General features: G+C 37.1%; 2 protein-coding genes across 2 annotated transcripts; one reads left to right on the top strand and one right to left on the bottom strand.

Annotated features, from left to right (window-relative positions):
* The first annotated feature begins 1198 nt into the window (after positions 1-1198).
* mep1a.2 (meprin A, alpha (PABA peptide hydrolase), tandem duplicate 2) lies at positions 1199-5592 on the top strand. Its single transcript, XM_057353261.1, has 14 exons — positions 1199-1249; positions 1355-1379; positions 1478-1531; positions 1680-1720; positions 1839-1914; positions 1998-2115; positions 2816-2991; positions 3119-3340; positions 3436-3582; positions 3787-4002; positions 4092-4538; positions 4862-5029; positions 5136-5316; positions 5433-5592. Exons 1-14 carry the CDS (start codon positions 1199-1201, stop codon positions 5590-5592), a joined length of 2082 nt encoding a protein of 693 aa, XP_057209244.1.
* Positions 5593-5868: 276 nt separating this feature from the next.
* On the bottom strand, positions 5869-13490 carry adgrf3b (adhesion G protein-coupled receptor F3b). The gene is made up of 18 exons (XM_057352958.1): positions 13304-13490; positions 11979-12039; positions 11735-11747; positions 11332-11469; positions 10986-11141; positions 10854-10903; positions 10704-10762; positions 10418-10554; positions 10122-10340; positions 9796-10029; positions 9101-9247; positions 8819-9018; positions 8557-8736; positions 7113-8432; positions 6988-7029; positions 6872-6904; positions 6723-6777; positions 5869-6634 (listed from the first exon to the last, which is right to left on the bottom strand). Exons 1-17 carry the CDS (start codon positions 13315-13317, stop codon positions 6751-6753), a joined length of 3030 nt encoding a protein of 1009 aa, XP_057208941.1. The 5' UTR covers positions 13318-13490; the 3' UTR covers positions 5869-6634; positions 6723-6750.
* Positions 13491-18760: the final 5270 nt, after the last annotated feature.

Here is an 18760-nt window from a genome sequence, read left to right as displayed (position 1 = left end):
CGACATACAGTAAGGGAGCTTTTCTTTAAATATATCAATATAATTTTAAATAAATGTTTTATTCTTTGATGTATCAATAATTGATTTGTGGTCAATTTGCTTGATTAGTTACAAACATGCATAAGAGTTTTTTTTTTCTTGAAAAAGGTGTCTTTGAAGATGCAAGAAAGACAAATATAGGGGATGAGTATGGTGGAGAACATCATCCAAAACATTTGTTTCCTGTCAAAGAAGGAAGCAACAATCACACTGTTCCTGTTAATAAAATGTATCACCCTGTACTAACATTTCTATATTTTATATAATTTTTAACATGACTAATAAAGTCTCACATTAAACTTTCGCCTTATTCTCATTTTATGCACTTTCTGTCAGAAACTTTCTGACAAACTAAATAGCAAATAACATTGCACTGGTATTGGAAATGATAAACCTGCCTGAAGCTGAAAGTACATGATTATATCTTTAATCTTATCTGTAATATCTTGGTGATATGAGGAAAACCAATCCAAATCCATGAACAATTGAGTCATTTTGGTGAACTTCAAGGTCCCAGAAGCTTATAGAGTAAATCAACATTATTAACATGGCCCTGTTTCTTATTGTTGTCCATCACAGCTGTTCTTCCATGCATTAACATAAACATATAAACATTTGATTTCTTTGCGCCAAATGTAGGAGAAACATTTTGCTCCATTGCTCCATATTTCAATGGGAGTTTGTTTAGGCTTATCACTGGTATGACTTCAGATTTGAGGCGGTACTACAAAGGATCTATATGTGCACTTCCACAAGGCAACCAAAAACCAAGTTTGAAAATCTTAACTTGACTACATTAAACATGTTTCAACAGGCATTTAAGATTCTAAAATGAATTACATACAAAGCAGCTTACAGTGCGTTCATACATCATACATGTTTGAATGAAAGTTATTGATTTTTATCAGATAACACCTTGCTCTTCACTTTTAGTGACGATGTAACTTGTGTCATTATGACAGATTTGACCCCTGATATGGTCGTCATAAATCTCTGTGTAAAAAGATAAAGAGTGTGGAAGTGCTGATGCTTGCAGTCAAGAAACGTCAGAATACAAACTTGTCAGTCCACGTGATCTATTCAAGTGTCTCTGGTTATCAGATCAAAGTACAACGCAAACACTGGCTTTATTGAGCTAAACACCTCTCGTGAAGTGAACATGGGCTCTTTGTGGAAAATCATTCCCCTCGCAGTGCTTCTTACGCTAAAGGTATTTTATTTCAACTTTTTAAAATTCATTTTGATAGTTTTAAAAGCAATACAAAATACAAATCTTTGAACATGTATTAACTTAAATGTTAAATGTGCATTGCAGGCACACACACTTCCAACAGAATATGGTATAATGTTCAGATTGTTTACATATTTATGTTCAATTGAACTGTTTTAATACTTTTAGTATTTACACAGTGTCTTATTTTGGTACATGTTGCTGTAGGTGGGGATGCAGATGCGGGTGAATTACAGGAGGACATTCTTGAAATAAATTTAGGTCAGTGTAAACAGAGTTGAGTTAGTAAAGCTAGTGATTTATGCAAACACACCATAAAAACATGCTTCATTGTAGGCCTATATGTTATACGCTGATTAAGAAAAGAAAATAATAACAACAAAAACAAATCTTTTTAAACACATTTCAGAATCTCAAAGAGATTTGTTCGAGGGAGATATTGTTGGAGATGTAAGTCAACTTTTAAATAATTTATTTTTTGTATTTATTAGTTTTTAATGTTATTTTTCATTTTGAATGTTTAATCAACCAGATTAATTTTTTTATGAAAATGATTTCTTATATGCAGCCACGAAGGAATGCCATATTGGATGAAACAAAAAGATGGATTTTCCCCATTCCATACATCCTGACAGATAGTTTGGGTGAGATACAATATTTTATCTTCTGCAAAATCAACACTCATTTCCAAAATTCTACATTTAGTCATAATCGTTGTCCTCTTTAGATCTCAATGCCAAAGGAGTTATCCTTCAAACATTTGAAATGTATCGTCTCAAGTCTTGTGTGGACTTTAAGCCCTATGAAGGAGAAAGTACCTATATTTCATTCACCAAGCTGGACGGGTCAGTTTTGTAAAAATCTACAAAAGTGACCCTGGACCACAAAAACAGTCATAAGAAATTTAGATTTGAGATTTATACATCTGAAAGTTGAAAAAATAAGCATTCCATTGATGTAAGGTTTGTTAGAATAGGACAATATTCAGTCGAGATACAACTATTTGAAACTCTGGACTCGGATGGTGCAAAAAAAACGAAATATTGGGAAAATCACCTTTAAAGTTGTCCATCAGAGGCGCTGTAACAGGCCGTTGCTAAGAAGAAACAGGTTTGTTTTAATGCTGTCTATTGGCTTACCGCTGTAATGATGTTGTGGAGAGATGAACCAAAAAGCTTTACATATATACCAAACTTGAGTGGGTAATTCTCAAAGAGCGGGCAAGAGCAAGTGACGTTTGCAGGTGTGTCTCCAGACATTTTTGTTCACGATTTTGCTGCATCCACTCACAAAAATGAAGTTTTGATATATTTACGGTAGGAAACATACGAAATATCTTCATGGAACATGATCTTTACTTAGTAAATGATTTTTGGCATAAAATAAAAATCGACCATTTTTACCCCAAACAATGTATTATTGGCTATTGCTACAAATATACCCGTGCTACTTATGACTGCTTTTGTGGTCCAGGGTCACGAATGTCATTTTTCAAAGTATTCGTACATGCAAAAGTGTAATAAATGTGAATTATCATTATTGCAGATGTTGGTCATTTGTGGGAGACTTAAAAACAGGCCAGAATGTCTCCATAGGAGAAAGATGTGACACCAAGGCCATTGTAGAACATGAGCTTCTCCACGCACTGGGTTTCTACCACGAGCAGTCACGTTCAGACAGGGATGACTATGTTAAAATCTGGTGGGACCAAATAATTCCAGGTTATTTGCATAAATTCAATGTAACAAATATACTTTTATTATTCACAGCTAATGCAAAATAGTGTAAAAATTGCGCGTCACTTTGCTTGAAACGTGATTCTGTTTGTCATCCACACACCTCCTGCAGGAAAGGAGCACAATTTCAATAAGTACGAGGATGATTTTATAACAGATTTGAACACACCCTATGACTACGAGTCCATCATGCACTACAGACCTTTGTCTTTCAACAAGGAGCCTGACATTCCCACCATAACCACCACCATCCCTTCCTTCAATAATGTGATCGGACAGCGCTTAGACTTCAGCACCCTTGATCTGGAAAGACTTAACCGAATGTATGACTGCGGTAAGCATCGAGATTCTCAAAAAAGGGTTTTGTTCAAGTCATATAAATAGCTAACATCTGTATTTGCGGTATTGTTAAATTGACTTTGTTTTTAGCCGCAACACACACTCTTCTGGACCAGTGCGCCTTTGAACAGATCAACATCTGTGGAATGATTCAGTATGAAGACGACGATGCTGACTGGGTCCAGACTTTAGGTTCTGCAGATGTTAAAGATCACACTCTTGGAGGAAAATGCAGAGGTTGGATAAAAATTTTCATTTGAAAGGTTTATAGACGTTAGTTTATACAAAAAATACCGTAAAATTATGGGGAAGATTTGGGGTTCTTCTAATGCCACATTGGTGTAAAGAAGTTAAATATTCTTTTTAAAAATGCACTGTTGAATAGAACACAAAATGTATTTTGCAAAAACAAAGGCATCTATTGTGATTAATTGTTGATAGATGCAGGATACTATATGACGTTTGACACTGCCAACAAACCGGTGGGCCACAGTGCTCTGTTAGAGTCACGAATTCTTTATCCCAAGAGGAACCAACAATGCCTTGAGTTCTTCTACAGGATGAGTGGAGGTCCTGAAGACCAGCTCGCTATTTGGGTTAGAATGGACGATGGAACCAGCTCTGTTCGCAAAGTCAGCAAAGTTCACACTATCAGAGGTCAGTTCCTCCTTGTTTGACAAACCATTATCTTAACATTGACTTAAATGATCTGATTCAATCACTGAAAGTATCTTTGATTTCTTCAGGGGATGATGATGAATCGTGGAAGATTGCAAATGTCAATCTGAATGTTGAGGAAAAGTTCAGATACTTCTTCCAGGGTATTGCAGGGTCTACCAAATCATCAGGCGGGATCTACATCGATGATATTACTCTGACTGAGACGTCGTGCCCAAACGCTGTCTGGAAGGTCCAGAACTTCACCAACCTGCTATATATTACTCCACATGGTGATGGAATTAAGAGTGATCCTTTTCATAACTCTGAGGGTTATTCTTATGGAATTACCGTTTATCCGAATGGAAGGTTACAGTCTTCTAAGGAGTTTGTCGGGATCACTTTTCACCTCATCAGTGGTGAGAATGATGCAGTTTTAGAATGGCCAGCAATGAACCGGCAGGTCACAATCACAACTATGGATCAGAATCCAGACGCATTGCTGCAAATGTCTAACAGCAGAAGTTTCACCACTGGTACGTTTATATTTCTTTTCTTTACTTTCTCTCCTTTTCTATCTACATACGCGGCGGGTCCCTTTGTATGGAATTCACCATGTTGTTTCTACAGTAGCCCTAAACGGACAAACTGTCCTACAGAGCGCGTTTCGTAAATAGGTTATTTCCTTCGGCAAAGAAGTGAAAACGTGACGACATCTTAGTTCTATGTCCGCTGCCGTAGTGCTAGGAAATGGAGGGGTGAGCGGTGGAGTGAACCATTGGTTGCTAACAATTCTAAAAGTAATTAACAATGCATAAATTTAAGTTTATAACATTTCCTCCTCATACGCATTCACTAGATGATGGCACATGGTGGAGGAAACCCTCTACTGTTGGAGAATGGGATGTAAACTGCAATTGCTTCAGAGGACCAGAGTTTGGATGGAGCACTTTCATCTCCCATGATCATCTCCGTAGACGAGACTTCCTCAAGAATGATAACCTAATCATCACAGCTAATTTTGACGGTCAAAATCATTTTGATTTACCAGAGGAGAATGTCTTGGATTGAGTTTTGATATTGTTTTAATTGCCCTTTAAATTACATTCATTTTGGTCTTATTCTGCTGCCAGATTTGACGCATCTTATAAAATCAGAAGTTCCAGTCAAGCCCACACTTTCCACCCAGACTACAGAAGAAAACTTTGGGAGCCCAAAAGTTCGTAAGCCACGTGCCATCAGTGACCCATGTCAGCCCAACCCTTGTCGTAATGGAGGACTATGTGTCAGTAACCAGGGGAAGGCAACATGCAGGTTAGTGCATCTTTTCTGTAGTTATTTAGTTATGGCACCAAAGTTTGCACAAACAGCTCAACAAAGAAGTTACATGTCTAAAATAGCCTCAGATGATGACAATTATATCTCTGCAGGTGTACCTCTGGACAAGCTATTGTGTACACAGGGGATACCTGTGAGAGGCCGCACGTTGATGGAGGAATTCTGGGCGTTCTGATCGGTGGCGTGGCAGGCATGGTAGTGCTTACCGTTGCCATCATTGCTGTGATCTACAGACAGCAACAAACCTTATAATGCTACGAATGGGAGCACAATGGGTCATTATGTTAGTTGTATCATTATTTTGAACTTTCCATATATATATCTCCTCATCAAATTCGACTGAATAAAACCACTTTATAACAAGCCGAGTATTTTATTGATGAATCGCCTTTTTTTGATGAATCGCGGTTTTTGGTTGCCTTGTGGGATTGCACATATAGATAATTTGTAGTACCGCCTCAAATCTGTTGTATCCTATATATCTCATCTTTTTATATAAAACAAGGAAACAGGACAAGAGAACATAAATAATTTAACAAAACAATTTATTAATTTTTTGCAGTCACAACTATCATGTGTATGCCTTACAATGAAGATTAGTTTTCTGTATTTATTGTAATATATCTGGTACGCTCTCTGTACTGTACAGTAATGTATGTCTGACCACTAATGCACCCTAATTCCCCATATGGGATCTATAAAGTACATATCTACTGTATATATCTACCTATTAGTCATATGAAAAATATATCCACATTTATAAAGAGGGCTTAGGCGTGTTAAATGAAATCTGGTTCAATTTGACAATATATTGTTTGCGAGAAGTGTTACTTATATTAAACAGCACATAGAAATTGAATTGCGAAGCAGAGGTAAAACTAGTCATATAGCTCACTGTTATTACCACAAAGGCAGATTGCATTTATATGAGTTCGGAACAGCACAAATTTTACATTGCATTTCAGAGACAAAAACATCTTTGTCAGAAACTACTTTAAATGAAAGGCAACAAGGGCAGAAAAACTACAGATAATTGCCAGATATATTTACAATAGCTCTTGCGTTGTTCTTTTAAAATGTACAAATGTCTATCATAAATAAGTGAACTTGGATAGCGATATTTTTTTGTCTGTTTCTCACTCTTTGTTCCTAATATTTAAGTAACAGCCTATTCTTTCTGCCACAGATTTTAGGAAAGTACAAAAAGTACTTTGACATCTTGGTCCTTTATTTTTGGTGCTGCTGCAGTGGATTAGAGGTCTATCCATGTCCTTTATTGTTAAACATGCTCCTTCTGTAATACAAATTATATGCAGGATTACGATTTGGCAGGGAATGGTTGTAAACATATCAAGATAATTAAGGCGTGTGCGCATGTATACCTTGTGTGCGTTAACTTGTGTTGATCGTTTATTTTCCGCTGTCTTTGGCTGATTTCTGAGCATAAGAATAAAAAGAAATTGCATCAATTTATCTTAAAAAAACTGTTGCTATTAAAAAGAACGAAAAAAAATCAGTGTGTTCTACTTACCCCCATAACTATTCTCAAGATTTCATCTCGGACCTAAAACGAAAGAAATTATACAGTATATTAGTGGTCTGTGGTTCTAATCACACAATGTAATAGTAGTACCGATAGGAACGTACCCTCTTTTCTGCGAAGCATCCTGTCAGCAAGATAAAGAAACCCTACAAGAAAAGGTATTAAAAATGATCAAACGTGCGTGTTTGACTAAAATGTTTGATGTGTTTTTATCTGTGCGACTGAATACCTGAAGGGAGTTCACAATAGTGAAGGCGTAATGAACGAAGATGGTAGTAAACTGTGTGAAATCATCCAATAGGAAAACAAAGAGTCCCAGCACCCAGGTTCCACCAAACACGGGTGTGAGGAACATAATGACTTTCATTACGGCTTTCGCTGCCTCTTTGTCTGCCTTCTTGTTGTTGGCTTCTGCCCCCGATGGCTTCAGGACGGTGGCGATGACCATCCCCATGGAGAACAAGTTTACCAACACAATGGTCCCGACCGGGAAGAGGAACGCATGGATGGATCCCACCATCGCCGACTGGTAGGTAAGCCAGCAGGTCTTGGTGCTGTAGTAGGGCACATCAGTGGCTTGGTCGTAGTACACGTACGTGACCGCCACAGTTATGGTGGGACAGATGTAGCCAATGGTGAATCCGATGATCATGTACACCTTTTTCCCAATGTGGCTGAACACGAAAATGAGCTGATAGACCAACATGACACTGAGACACAGCATCCAGAAGAACATGGCCAGGAAGAAGTAGTGCTTGGCTATCACCAGCACGAGACACAAGGTGTCGTTTAAAATGGACGGGAAAGAGGACGCCAGGAAGCTGCAGTCGGCCAGGAGCAGACACAGAGAGATGTTGATCAGAGCCGTGTGGCGGAAGTGAGAGAGGCTGGATTTGACCACGGCTTTCCAGACCAAGACCTCGATGATGATGTAGGCGATTAAAGAGCAGATGGAAACTCCCAGTCCGATGTAAGTGAGCTGATCGAGAAAAGGCATGCTGACTGTGTGCTTGGACATGAGCATGGAGAAGGAGGTGAGATGGTTGCATTCGCAGGTGCCCATACCTCCGGGACCTTTGACGTACTCGCAGCCGTCCGACGACCATCTCTGCTCGGTGAAGTTCCAGAACACGCAATGCATCGCACCGGTACCGGTCTCATCATTTTGGAAAGCCAGTTTGATGTTTGCCGTCGACGAACTCATGTTCTCCACTTGGGTGGACACGACTATGCTGGGGAATATAGCGCCTTCGTAGCCATCTTTTGGGAGGCGGTTGGCCAAGCTCTGCAATCCTACGGTCTTCACCATATCTGCGGTCGCATTCAGGCCGACATCCACATTGAAAACCGTCTTGTTGCAAGACGAGCCCGCTCGGCAGATCTGAAGCTGAATCTTGCTGGAATTGTAACCATCGCTGTTGTTTATCCTGATGCTCTGCACGAGACCCTCGACAGACGACAGGTATTGCGTGGCCAATGCACCGGTCTCCTCTTCATCTCCTATGTCCCAGGTGGCGTTCAACATGCTGCTGGCTGATTCGATGAAATTCTTGAGAAGAAGAGAACACATTTTTTTTTACAAATAGGTTAGAACGATTTGCAATTCAAAACAACTAAATAAACACTGCTCGGTTGAGTCCCACTGTAGATTTAAAAGAATATGAAATACATACTGGCAGAAGGTTCTCGCCCAGTCGTATGTTCGCCGATGCACTTTTCATAGTTTGGAAAACCGAAACGGTGGCTTTGACGTCACCGAAAGTGTTATCGCTCTCTTCAGATGTGTTATTTCTCAAACTCTCGAAGATCAGCGAGGCGATCTCTTGTGTCGCACCAAGTCCTTTCTCGAAATCCTGGAGGGAGATAAAAATATCAACGTTAGATTGAACATTTCCACATTAAGTCAGTCTTCTAGATTCTTCTAGATTTGCATACCGCTGCTTGCAAGGACACTATGTTCAAGATTGCCTTGACACACATGGAGATTTCTTCCCCCCATTTACTTCCAGTGCACTTGCGTTTGAACGTGCCCTGTCTCCCTGATAAAGTGCAATCCAGAACTGCCGTCTCGTTGTCCTTTGTTTTTGGCCACATTCTGTTTTCAATCACTTCCTCTGCACAAAATGCGTCACCGGCTGAAAATGAAAAAAGTAAAATGTGAAATCCTGTCACTTGGAAAGAGATTTCGTAGGAACTGTTCAGTTTTGTAATACTTACGGTATATCACTGGTATTTTTATGGTGCGATTCCGCTGCTGAGACATGGTGTTCTCCAACGTGCATGAACCATCATATGAACGTGGTTTGGTCGCTACCATACAGTCGACAGAGAACTCTGCGGTGTACTTGATGATGCCATTGAGCTCTGTAAAACAAGGGTTTAGACATTTTCACCTCCTGATATATGGGAGCTTGGGATGTAGGTTACGGTTAGGTGCAATATGCAACCCAAAACACAATGTAAGAAATGTCCAGAGAACACAGAGGTACACAAAAAATGTACAACTGGATGCCACTTGATTACACAAAAAATTATGAATACTTTTGGCATCTGCTAACAAACGATGCCACCTACAGATCTTGTCGCAGACTTTGCTTTTGTAAGCCAATTTTTTCCCCAACTTAACATAGCTGCCCCTAGAAGAGTAACTACAGGCGTACTTCCTTTAGCTGGATTGCTACGTCATAGGTTGTTTTTCAGGAAACACTAAGAAATAATATTAATATAATACCTGAATGTACTGCAAGTATCTGCCACATGCATGAAATTGTAACTAATCACATTAACAAAGGTCATCTTTGAGTCAAGTCAAAGATGAATTATTACGGTAAAAATGTTGCGTAACTTAATTCATTTACAGTATATTACTTGTTTGCTCTGAGATATTATTTGATGATGTTGATCATTCGTACCTTCTTTAGTTGGTGCAGAATTCTCTTGAAGTCCAACTTTTAGTCGAGCAGAATAGGTTTCGGTGCTGTTCTCGATCGTACAGGAAATGCTAACCATGGTCGATGCTCCAGCACTGCAATCAGCTGATGGAGGGGTGGCTGTCACATTGATAACCTCAGGCAACAGTGCGATTTCAATGGGGGCCAGGGCCGTGTGGGCAATGTTGCCAGAGATGAAAAGACAACCGTATGTTCCTGGAATACCAAATGAGAATTGATTCATTAAAATTACACTTCAACTAAACTAAGGCATCATTTGATGCCTGTTATGATTTTCCTACTCTTACCTGACCAAAATCCATTTGTTTTCAAAAGTGTGACCGTTGACTGCTCTGTGCAAAGATCTGCGAGCGTGACTTCACTTCCTGGTCCCAGGGTCAGGGGAAATTCATCACCTCTGGTCATCTGCCACACACATGTGTCCATACGTTCCATGCAGGTACAGTTCAGTTGCTGTCTTGAATTATAACACAGTTTTCCTGAAGGTGCCTCAATGTGAACCATTCCTGTCAATGACAAAACATGATATTGTGACAATGACATGACAAATTAATATTTATATTAGCGTGGATGCAGTGTTTACCTAGTGACCTGACAGTTAAAGTGTAAAAGGTTGGGTCGGTTAACAGCGCTGCTATTATGCTTTGTACTTTTGCAGTGGAAAACACAGAACTGAGAGACACTGTGAAGTTGTGCTGGTATGTATTTAAGCCAGTGAGACTGAAAATACAGAAATGGTTTTGGGTTAGATCATTTCACATGCTCTTCTTAAATAAAGAAACAAAATCTTATTAATATAACATTAACTGACTGACTCTGATGTAACATAATAATGGCAAAACTTAATAAAACCAGAAAGTCCTCCTCACATGCTGCCAGTTGTAACCAATGAGTTGAAGGCGTTTAGCACACGAAAAGAGGGGTCAATCTGAAAAAGCAGTTTTTATTTAATAAATAAATGTAATTCAGAATTTGGTTATCTGTGTAATAATCAATCAGAAGGAGACCCCCCCCCGTACCGTAATGGGCAAAACAGTAGCGCTTCCAGTCACTGTGCCAAAGAGACTAACTACAAAGACATAGCAGTCAAAAAATTAGCAACGTTTTGTCATAAAAAAACACTCACAGTAAAATAGGAAAGGTTTACTTACCATTCACTTTGGGCAGGCACAGAGGAGTGAAGTCTGACACATTTGCCACACATTTCTCCACGTTGCAGCATTTATTTACAGTGTCACATACGAAGTTGCTCCAAACATAGTTTACTCCACACCAGCATGTTGTATTTCGGCCAATTATCTCACATTCTGCAACAACAGATGTTATCATAATGAGTTCTTTGATGTCGTGTTAAAAATGTTTTTATATCTTATAATGGCAATCTAACTTCTGGGCTGTCATTGCTATTTATACTGAATATTTTATATTGACTTAACCTGGAAGACACGTTGAAGTTTATAATAACCTATTTTCCTCATAATGGTGGATTTTATTTACCTGCTGCTATTTCCGCATTTGTGATCGTCACCCCTGTTGTGTCCAGAGGTCCTTGCATGTCCGGTAGAAGACTTGCAACATTTAAGGTTTTGTTCCCCTCGATCATGACCTCTGCCCAATAGGTGACATCTGTGGACCCTTTAAAAAATGACCATAATGTCTGTTATGTGGCATGCAGTTTAGTATATTCACTTTTTTGTTATCTTTAAATGTCCAGTTGTTAAATTGTAAATTTGCTGTCTGTGTAATTTGAGTGTGATCTATTCTGCATTTATTTTACTTTGTTCACGTCACGATATAAAGAAATGTATGCTTATTAACATACTGTGGGTATTGAAAATGTGAAATGGTGATCTTCATTAACAAGCTTGATTTATTATAAAAAGACAATATATAAACTTACCGACATTTGAAGTCTGTTGGGGCACAAAAAAAAAGAATAAAGTAACAAATAAATGGTCTTGTATAAATTTGTGGCTTGTTGGAAACAATACTGAATACAGATTATTGTTTTGTATTGTAAATTAAAAATGTATGCACACCAGCAGTCAGACAATTATTTCACATATACATTTTAAATACAGATAAAAGCTATTTGTAAATCTAGACAAAACATAAGTTATCGTTCTTATGAGGTATGACTTTACCTGGCTTAAAATGAAAAGTGCGGCAAAAAAAAGCATGCTTGCATCAGACAGTTTCTTGACCCTAAAACAGAAATAAATTGATTTTGTTAGCAACGAAATTGTTCCCTACATCTTGTTAAAACGGCTTGTAAAACGCTACTGTATATATACACTTGTAAAAAATGTTCCACTTAAGTAGCTATTATTACAAATACTTTGTTCTCTGATCTTTTGAGAAAATAGGTCCTGAGGGCACATTACCTCATCAAACCTTATCAAATCCTTATCTGAGCTCCTGACATGAAGCCTTACAGATAAAACAAAGCTCCCTCCTATTTTAAACGCTGCCATTCAAATCACCTGCATATCATATCGTCTAATAAAACAGTCGTTGGATAGAAAAGTGCTCACACAGTAGCAAACGGTAAACAATAAACAAAATAAAAGTACATTTGTGTGATGAACAAATAGGTTACAGGTCCACATCTAAAACAGCCAAATTTGACTGACATGATGATAATAAGGATGACATGATGATTGTAATAAACAAAAGCAAATTCTCATAATAAATAACTGTTTAATTATAAACGGTTTGATTAAATATAAAGTAAGTTTACAAATAAACAGGCTATTAAATAAACATGTCAACCTTTGTGTGGATGCTATTAATTGTTTTCTAAACTTTAATTTATATTTCTTCTAATTTATTTCTAATTTAACTAATGTCTAATTTTTATTTACTCAAGATTATATATTTCATATATATATATTTTTTGTTGTTGTTTTGGACAAAAACAAATAGCATCTTTTTCATAAATGTGATTTCAGATGGTAAATGACAAATATTACCCATATATGCTGTCTTTCGCTGCTGTTCTTCTGAAAACTTGTATCTCCATATTTCATGATTACATTTTTTTTATTATCACTTATTAGTCACCCTTTATCTTTTTACTTGGTTTTGCAAATATCAAAGCAATAAAAAGTATTACAAGTGCCTGCTAACTTTGTACTTTTTAAATGATTAAATGTTGTGTTGTCATTTCCTGAAAGACAGCGAATTTGGACATCTGAGGTTTCAGAAGGACAGCGACACTATGTTGCTTGTAATTGGGATCAATTAAACCCCTGTAAAGTATTTATACATATTTTTTATGGCTGTATTGACTTAAAAAATGAACAATGTTGTGGGTTCACCAGACCTGCAAACATTGGCTGAGTAATAAAAACAAGACTTAACTTACGTAATATTTTTAAATAAAAAACCGAAATAATCTTGTTGAAGTGCTTTACCTTATTATATAGGCTACATGAAAAGAATACATGGACAGGCAAGAAATACTCACCTTTGAACCCGCATTTTGAAGAGAGGATCAACAAGATTGAAAATAAATCCTATGTCATAACCAGTGTTCCCTGTAAAGAACCTGTTTCCAAAGTGAAATTGGCTGGTGAATTAGAGAAAGCTGATGAATGCAGTGGGGGTGGCAAAAGCAAATTTACAAAACTCTCGCGCTCATTTGCATTCTTCGTTCCTTTCTTCCACAGGCCACCTGGATAAGTTAGCACACATAGTTATACCTTCAGACTTTCCATTGAGATTTGGCTAACAAATACATCTTGTGACCTGCATGCCCTGTCCGGCTGTGATTGGTTAGACTGTAATTTCTGACTGATTTAGGACAATCATTTTCATTTGATAAAATATGCAGTTCCTTTAGAAGTATGCCTCTAGAAAAAAATATGCTGTTTTGCTATGCATGTTAAATCCCACCATCCGATAAAGAGATTTATAATGTAGGATTTAAAAAAACAACCACATTATATCTATTCTTATGCATACCCCCAGACTTCAGGCAAACTGATGGCATGCTGTTGGTTTCGTAATCTGAAATATGATTCAGGCTGAATCAAGATTCCATCAGAAAAAGTCTCAAATGTTAGCAGAACAATTCACGTTAAACTGAGCTTTTAAAGAATCACAAGCCTAGAAAATTAAGATATTCCTCAGAGTTTTAATCTTGTAAAACTATCAGATATTCTTGAAGTCTTGTGGTCATGTTTTCCGTTACACTGGCCTCTGCTGCAACCAGCTCATAACTCACCTATGCGTATGGTAATATGTGGTAAAACTGTGGAATGTACACTGGCAGTGTTTGTTTATCTTGAGGTTAAACTAAACCTCAACATTTGGCTACGGTAATCCAGAATTATACAGTATAATACAGTTTACTCAAAAATCGATGTATTGTTTGAAAAAAACATGAATAATCCTAATACCATTTAAAGAAATCCGCAAACACTTAAAAAAATCACTGGTATTATTTTTAGACAAATCAAACATTTCTATATCATACACTATTTTCTGTGTCCATGTGAAAGTATAAAGACTTTTATGAAGATTGAGAAAAGGTTTTTAAAAGATTTATTGTAAAGGAACTCGCTTGCAAATTAAGTGTCTTGTTTTGTTCAAATGCATTTGTTTGTTAAATAAGCATTCATGGAAATGTATCTGCTTTGCATGGTCATTCAAAATGAGAAAATATCTTCTTGAAGGTTAATTCCATTGGAGAAACTGAGAAATTCTTTATATTTGTTGAAAATGTGTAGGGCTTTTATGTTTTCCTACATTTTTTAAATTATATTATTTTATGACACACTGTAAAGCACAGAAACACTGACAATGTTTATTTACCTTAGCTTGAGGTTACACAACTTATTATTGTATATTATATTATATTATATACTTAATTAAGCTTAGTATATAATTTAAAATAGCTCAGTATACAGGGTAACACAGCACAATGACAGTGCTATAACATAATAGCTATGTTGTCTGTTTTCAAAGGACAACATTGATACCCATTTTAAATTTGAGTCATTTTAAATTGATATTCCAAGCATTTGCCTCATCAAAATCTTGTCTGGTACATTAAGGAATAAGAAAAAAATAACTGTGCTTTTTTCAGAAAAATGAATGTAAAGGCCTTATTTATTCACCCTCATGCCATTCAAACCCTGGTTATGAACACGAAAGATATTATGAGAAACATCTGGTTTTGTGTCCATACAATAGAGGTCAATGGGGACCAGTGTTGTTTGGTTACCAACGTTCTTCAAAGTATCTTCTTTTGTGTTCTGCAGAAGAAAGAACAGGTTTGGAATAAAATGTGGATGAGTAAATGATGAAATCATTTTTTTTATTTCTGAGTGAACTTTTGCTTTAAGCAACAGAACATGGATGTGTTTTGCCATGAAACAATTTGCTTAGCAACTCTCATAGTCTAACCCACAGCAGAACACAATTTCTTATACACACATATGTCCTCATCATTTATTTCAAATCATCATTTATTTCAGACTACTTGGTAAAACCTTGTGAAACCAGTGACTGGTCTGTGTCCACTTAAGGTCAGCTTCCTAGAAGCATTCTCACCTACATGAAGACACACAGACTCTATGCAAAATTCAGTGCGTGTCATATTCAAATTAAAAACCAACCAAATAATTTGCTGTGGATTGAAGTTTGTTTACACTACTGTAAGAACCCTTAACTAAATAAAAAACAATTCAAATATAATTTCTAGGAACCAAATAATTAATTCATTAAATTATCCTGATGAAATACAATAGTTTCAAATGTTGTATAATATTTGTATAATAATTTAATTGCATGTTACCGTACCCCACGTAGAGTACAGAAACGTGTTTGATCACTTGAACACTTGGGATTGTCAGACTAGGAGCCTCAGGTAAAATTTTTAAATAGGCATAATTTTGCATTGATGCAGACACAGAAGATAAGCAGTTATTAGGTTTATATTGTTGGCACTATACAACAGAAGGTTTTGGGGGATCTCAGTCTACAAACAACTTTAATCTATTAATATTAGCCTACTGTAATAGCCTCGTCATGAATGCATTAATCAAAACAGTAGTTTGGTTCTTTTCGGATGGCCACGTTCCTTTAAAAGTCATAAGACATCAACTTAGCTCAATTAGATGGCAACAGCCGCCAGTAAGCATGTGGATTTCACAAACATAGCATCTTTTTATTCTCTTTTTTATTTTTACTTATTTTCTGTGGCATAATATTTCACATAAGGTTATTTAACACAAATTAATTTACACAAATGTTAATAATATAGGCTATTGGGAAATTATTTATTGGAAAATTACATCATTTTAATTGTCGTCGTGTACTGTTACATATTGAGCGTTGAATACCTTAAATCAGGGGCCGGGAACCATTTTTCAAGTTTTGGTTCATTCAAATTTGCAAAAGAGTACTGTATAAATAATATTTTTTTTCAATGACGGCAATACTAATAACTTGATTGTTGTCCACAGACCACACTTATGGTCCCTGGCCTGTGGGGATCAATCGTTCTCTTCCTTCCATAAGATAACATGTCCATAGACAACTCAAACACAGTGAAACAAACGAAACTTAAAAATATATATATATCCACTACTTATATAAACAACTTATAGGTTTACATTAGGCCTCCATTCAATTAAACTTCATTATATCTAACATATAATAATTAAAAAAGTTCACGTTCCTATAGTACTGATTCTCACAAAATACTGCATATGTGTCTTCTGACTTTGCATTAGGTATGTTCTACTTCTTGAAATGCTGCAGACAGATCGTCTGACATCAGAGTACCGCGGCACTGCGGTACTGCTCTCGCGGCACTTTGACGTCATAAGCCTACCAGTCTGCGCAACACCTCACGAAACCCAACATAACTAGCGTCTTGCTAATGGCTTTGTAGTTCGGTTCGTACGTGGTCAAACACTTACATACCGGCATCAAAACTCTACTGTCAACCTTGATAGATGTATGTATGTACTTCATATACGAGAAAGACAGCTCACACGGATATGAGGCGTTAAATGCAGCGCATCCATACTGACGCGTCGCAGTTGGCTTCCATCTGCCACAGAGAGCCGTAACTTTCAATAAAAGCATGACGCTCGCTCTTCTCAACTCCTCGCGCTCCGTAGCTTGAATCAGGGCTGCGGGCGCGAGAGAGGTTACCATAGAAACGTTGTTTGCCGTTAATTAGTGTCGTGACTCTTGCGCATAGCACTGCATGCGTGTATTGGCCAGGACAACTTGAAATATTCATATTATTATGTTTTTTAACGATCAAATGTTGGTGAAGGGTAAGACACCTGGCGAGCCACATATGTTTTTTGAAAAGAGCCACGTGTGGCTCGCGAGCCATAGGTTCCGGACCACTGCCTTAAATGAAGGGACTTATACAAAACAGCAAAAGATTTTCATGCAAATCAATATCAGGCACAATGTGGACTCTGTATTTGTTGAGCATGACGTCACTAGAGGGCGCTAGAGGAACGAAAATGTGTAATCGTTTGCAACTGCACATGCTTTCTTGAACATCTAATTTCATGCATCTATTCCTGTGCTATTATGAACAAATTTAGTCATAGAAGGCTAAAAGTCACAGGACGTTTTGACATTTTCCTCAGTAAATTGCAGTAAAAGTGGGGGAAAATATCAGATTTACTCTCTGGATAAACTAAAGTGGACAACGAAGCTCTACGCAATGGAAAAAAATATGTCAATACGTTAATGTATTACTTTAATATTGAATATAAAATACATTCTATTATTGCTAAAGCATTAAACATTTTGGATGATATAGACGTAACAACATTAACAATGTGACCCAAACTTAACTTCTGGTAGACCTCCGCAAAGAATCGCTGGCGCTTCTTTTTAACATCTTACCCACGACCAAAACCAGGAGATTAAAGACAACAATAGTCAGAGCTGGAATCACAAATGCCAGCAGGGCTTTAGATTCATTCCAGTTCAACCAACATGCATCTCTTGTCCAAATATCTACCAGCTCCGCCTGTGGATGCAACAGTAATAACCGCTATGAGGTGCACAATAACCAACTGTGCAGGCGATGACCATCATTTTAGCCCTTGACATCTGAGACAGAACCATGACAATGCGGTAAAGGAGCAAAAGTGCTGACCCAGACGAACACCCAGAAAAAAATTCACATGTAACCCTGTTAGCTTCTTTCCCTGAAATCTTGATTTTACATCCAGTTGAATCCCATGGGTCCAGAACAAAGTTCCAAAAGACGCACCGAGGATTTTCCAATGACGTATTTTTAATGTTAAAAGTAAAATAAATGTTGTTGATTGTTTCATTAACCTTAACAACAACCACGTCTCCATTAATGTGGTTTTCTGATGTCCTGTTGTCATTATTAGAATGACGAGTAGGAAGAACACTGTCAGGCTTTGACAAAACAATAACAGTTACTGTATATTGTTGATAGAGATTTTAAACTGCTGGATATATTCCTAAATAATACAAGGGTAGTTGACGAATAAACCGTTTAGGAAACAATTTAGAAAACAAACGGTTAATAAAATATTTGATATTATTCATATTTATGATATAAATAGCATAAGAGAGATTTACCTTAATTGTTAGTTTTTTCAAAATGTTTGTTGTCACATCATAGGACACAAGTGCGGTTTATTTGTCAACTACCCACAAATAAAGAAACAAAACAAGAACCAGCAATAAGTGTACTCATGTAGAAATACTGTACACGGGCAGACAGGTAGCACCCACCTCTTGTAGGCTGCAGTAGTTTAACCTTCATACAAAAAAGTATTTTCTGACTTGAAATCATTTTGGAAACACAGTGTATTTATAAACGATTGTTGGAAAATCTGCAGTTAGGTAAATACAGTCTATTAAAAAATAATAATAATAAAAGTAAAGAGGCATTCCATTATTG

The sequence above is a fragment of the Triplophysa rosa genome, linkage group LG15 (genome assembly GCF_024868665.1).
Source record: "Triplophysa rosa linkage group LG15, Trosa_1v2, whole genome shotgun sequence".
NCBI classification, from domain to species: Eukaryota; Metazoa; Chordata; class Actinopteri; order Cypriniformes; family Nemacheilidae; genus Triplophysa; species Triplophysa rosa.
This window is presented reverse-complemented; position numbering and strand designations above follow the sequence as displayed.

Bases quoted from the DNA above. Each gene is read 5' to 3' on its own strand.
- mep1a.2 (XM_057353261.1), top strand. From the start codon at position 1,199: ATGGGCTCTTTGTGGAAAATCATTCCCCTCGCAGTGCTTCTTACGCTA. The intron at 1,721-1,838 runs GTAAGTCAACTT...TCTTATATGCAG, and splicing joins AGGGAGATATTGTTGGAGAT to CCACGAAGGAATGCCATATT. The intron at 4,003-4,091 runs GTCAGTTCCTCC...TGATTTCTTCAG, and splicing joins CAAAGTTCACACTATCAGAG to GGGATGATGATGAATCGTGG.
- adgrf3b (XM_057352958.1), bottom strand. The intron at 11,142-11,331 runs GTAAATAAAATC...CTGTTGTTGCAG, and splicing joins AAATGCGGAAATAGCAGCAG to AATGTGAGATAATTGGCCGA. The intron at 9,248-9,795 runs GTACGAATGATC...CTTGTTTTACAG, and splicing joins TTCTGCACCAACTAAAGAAG to AGCTCAATGGCATCATCAAG.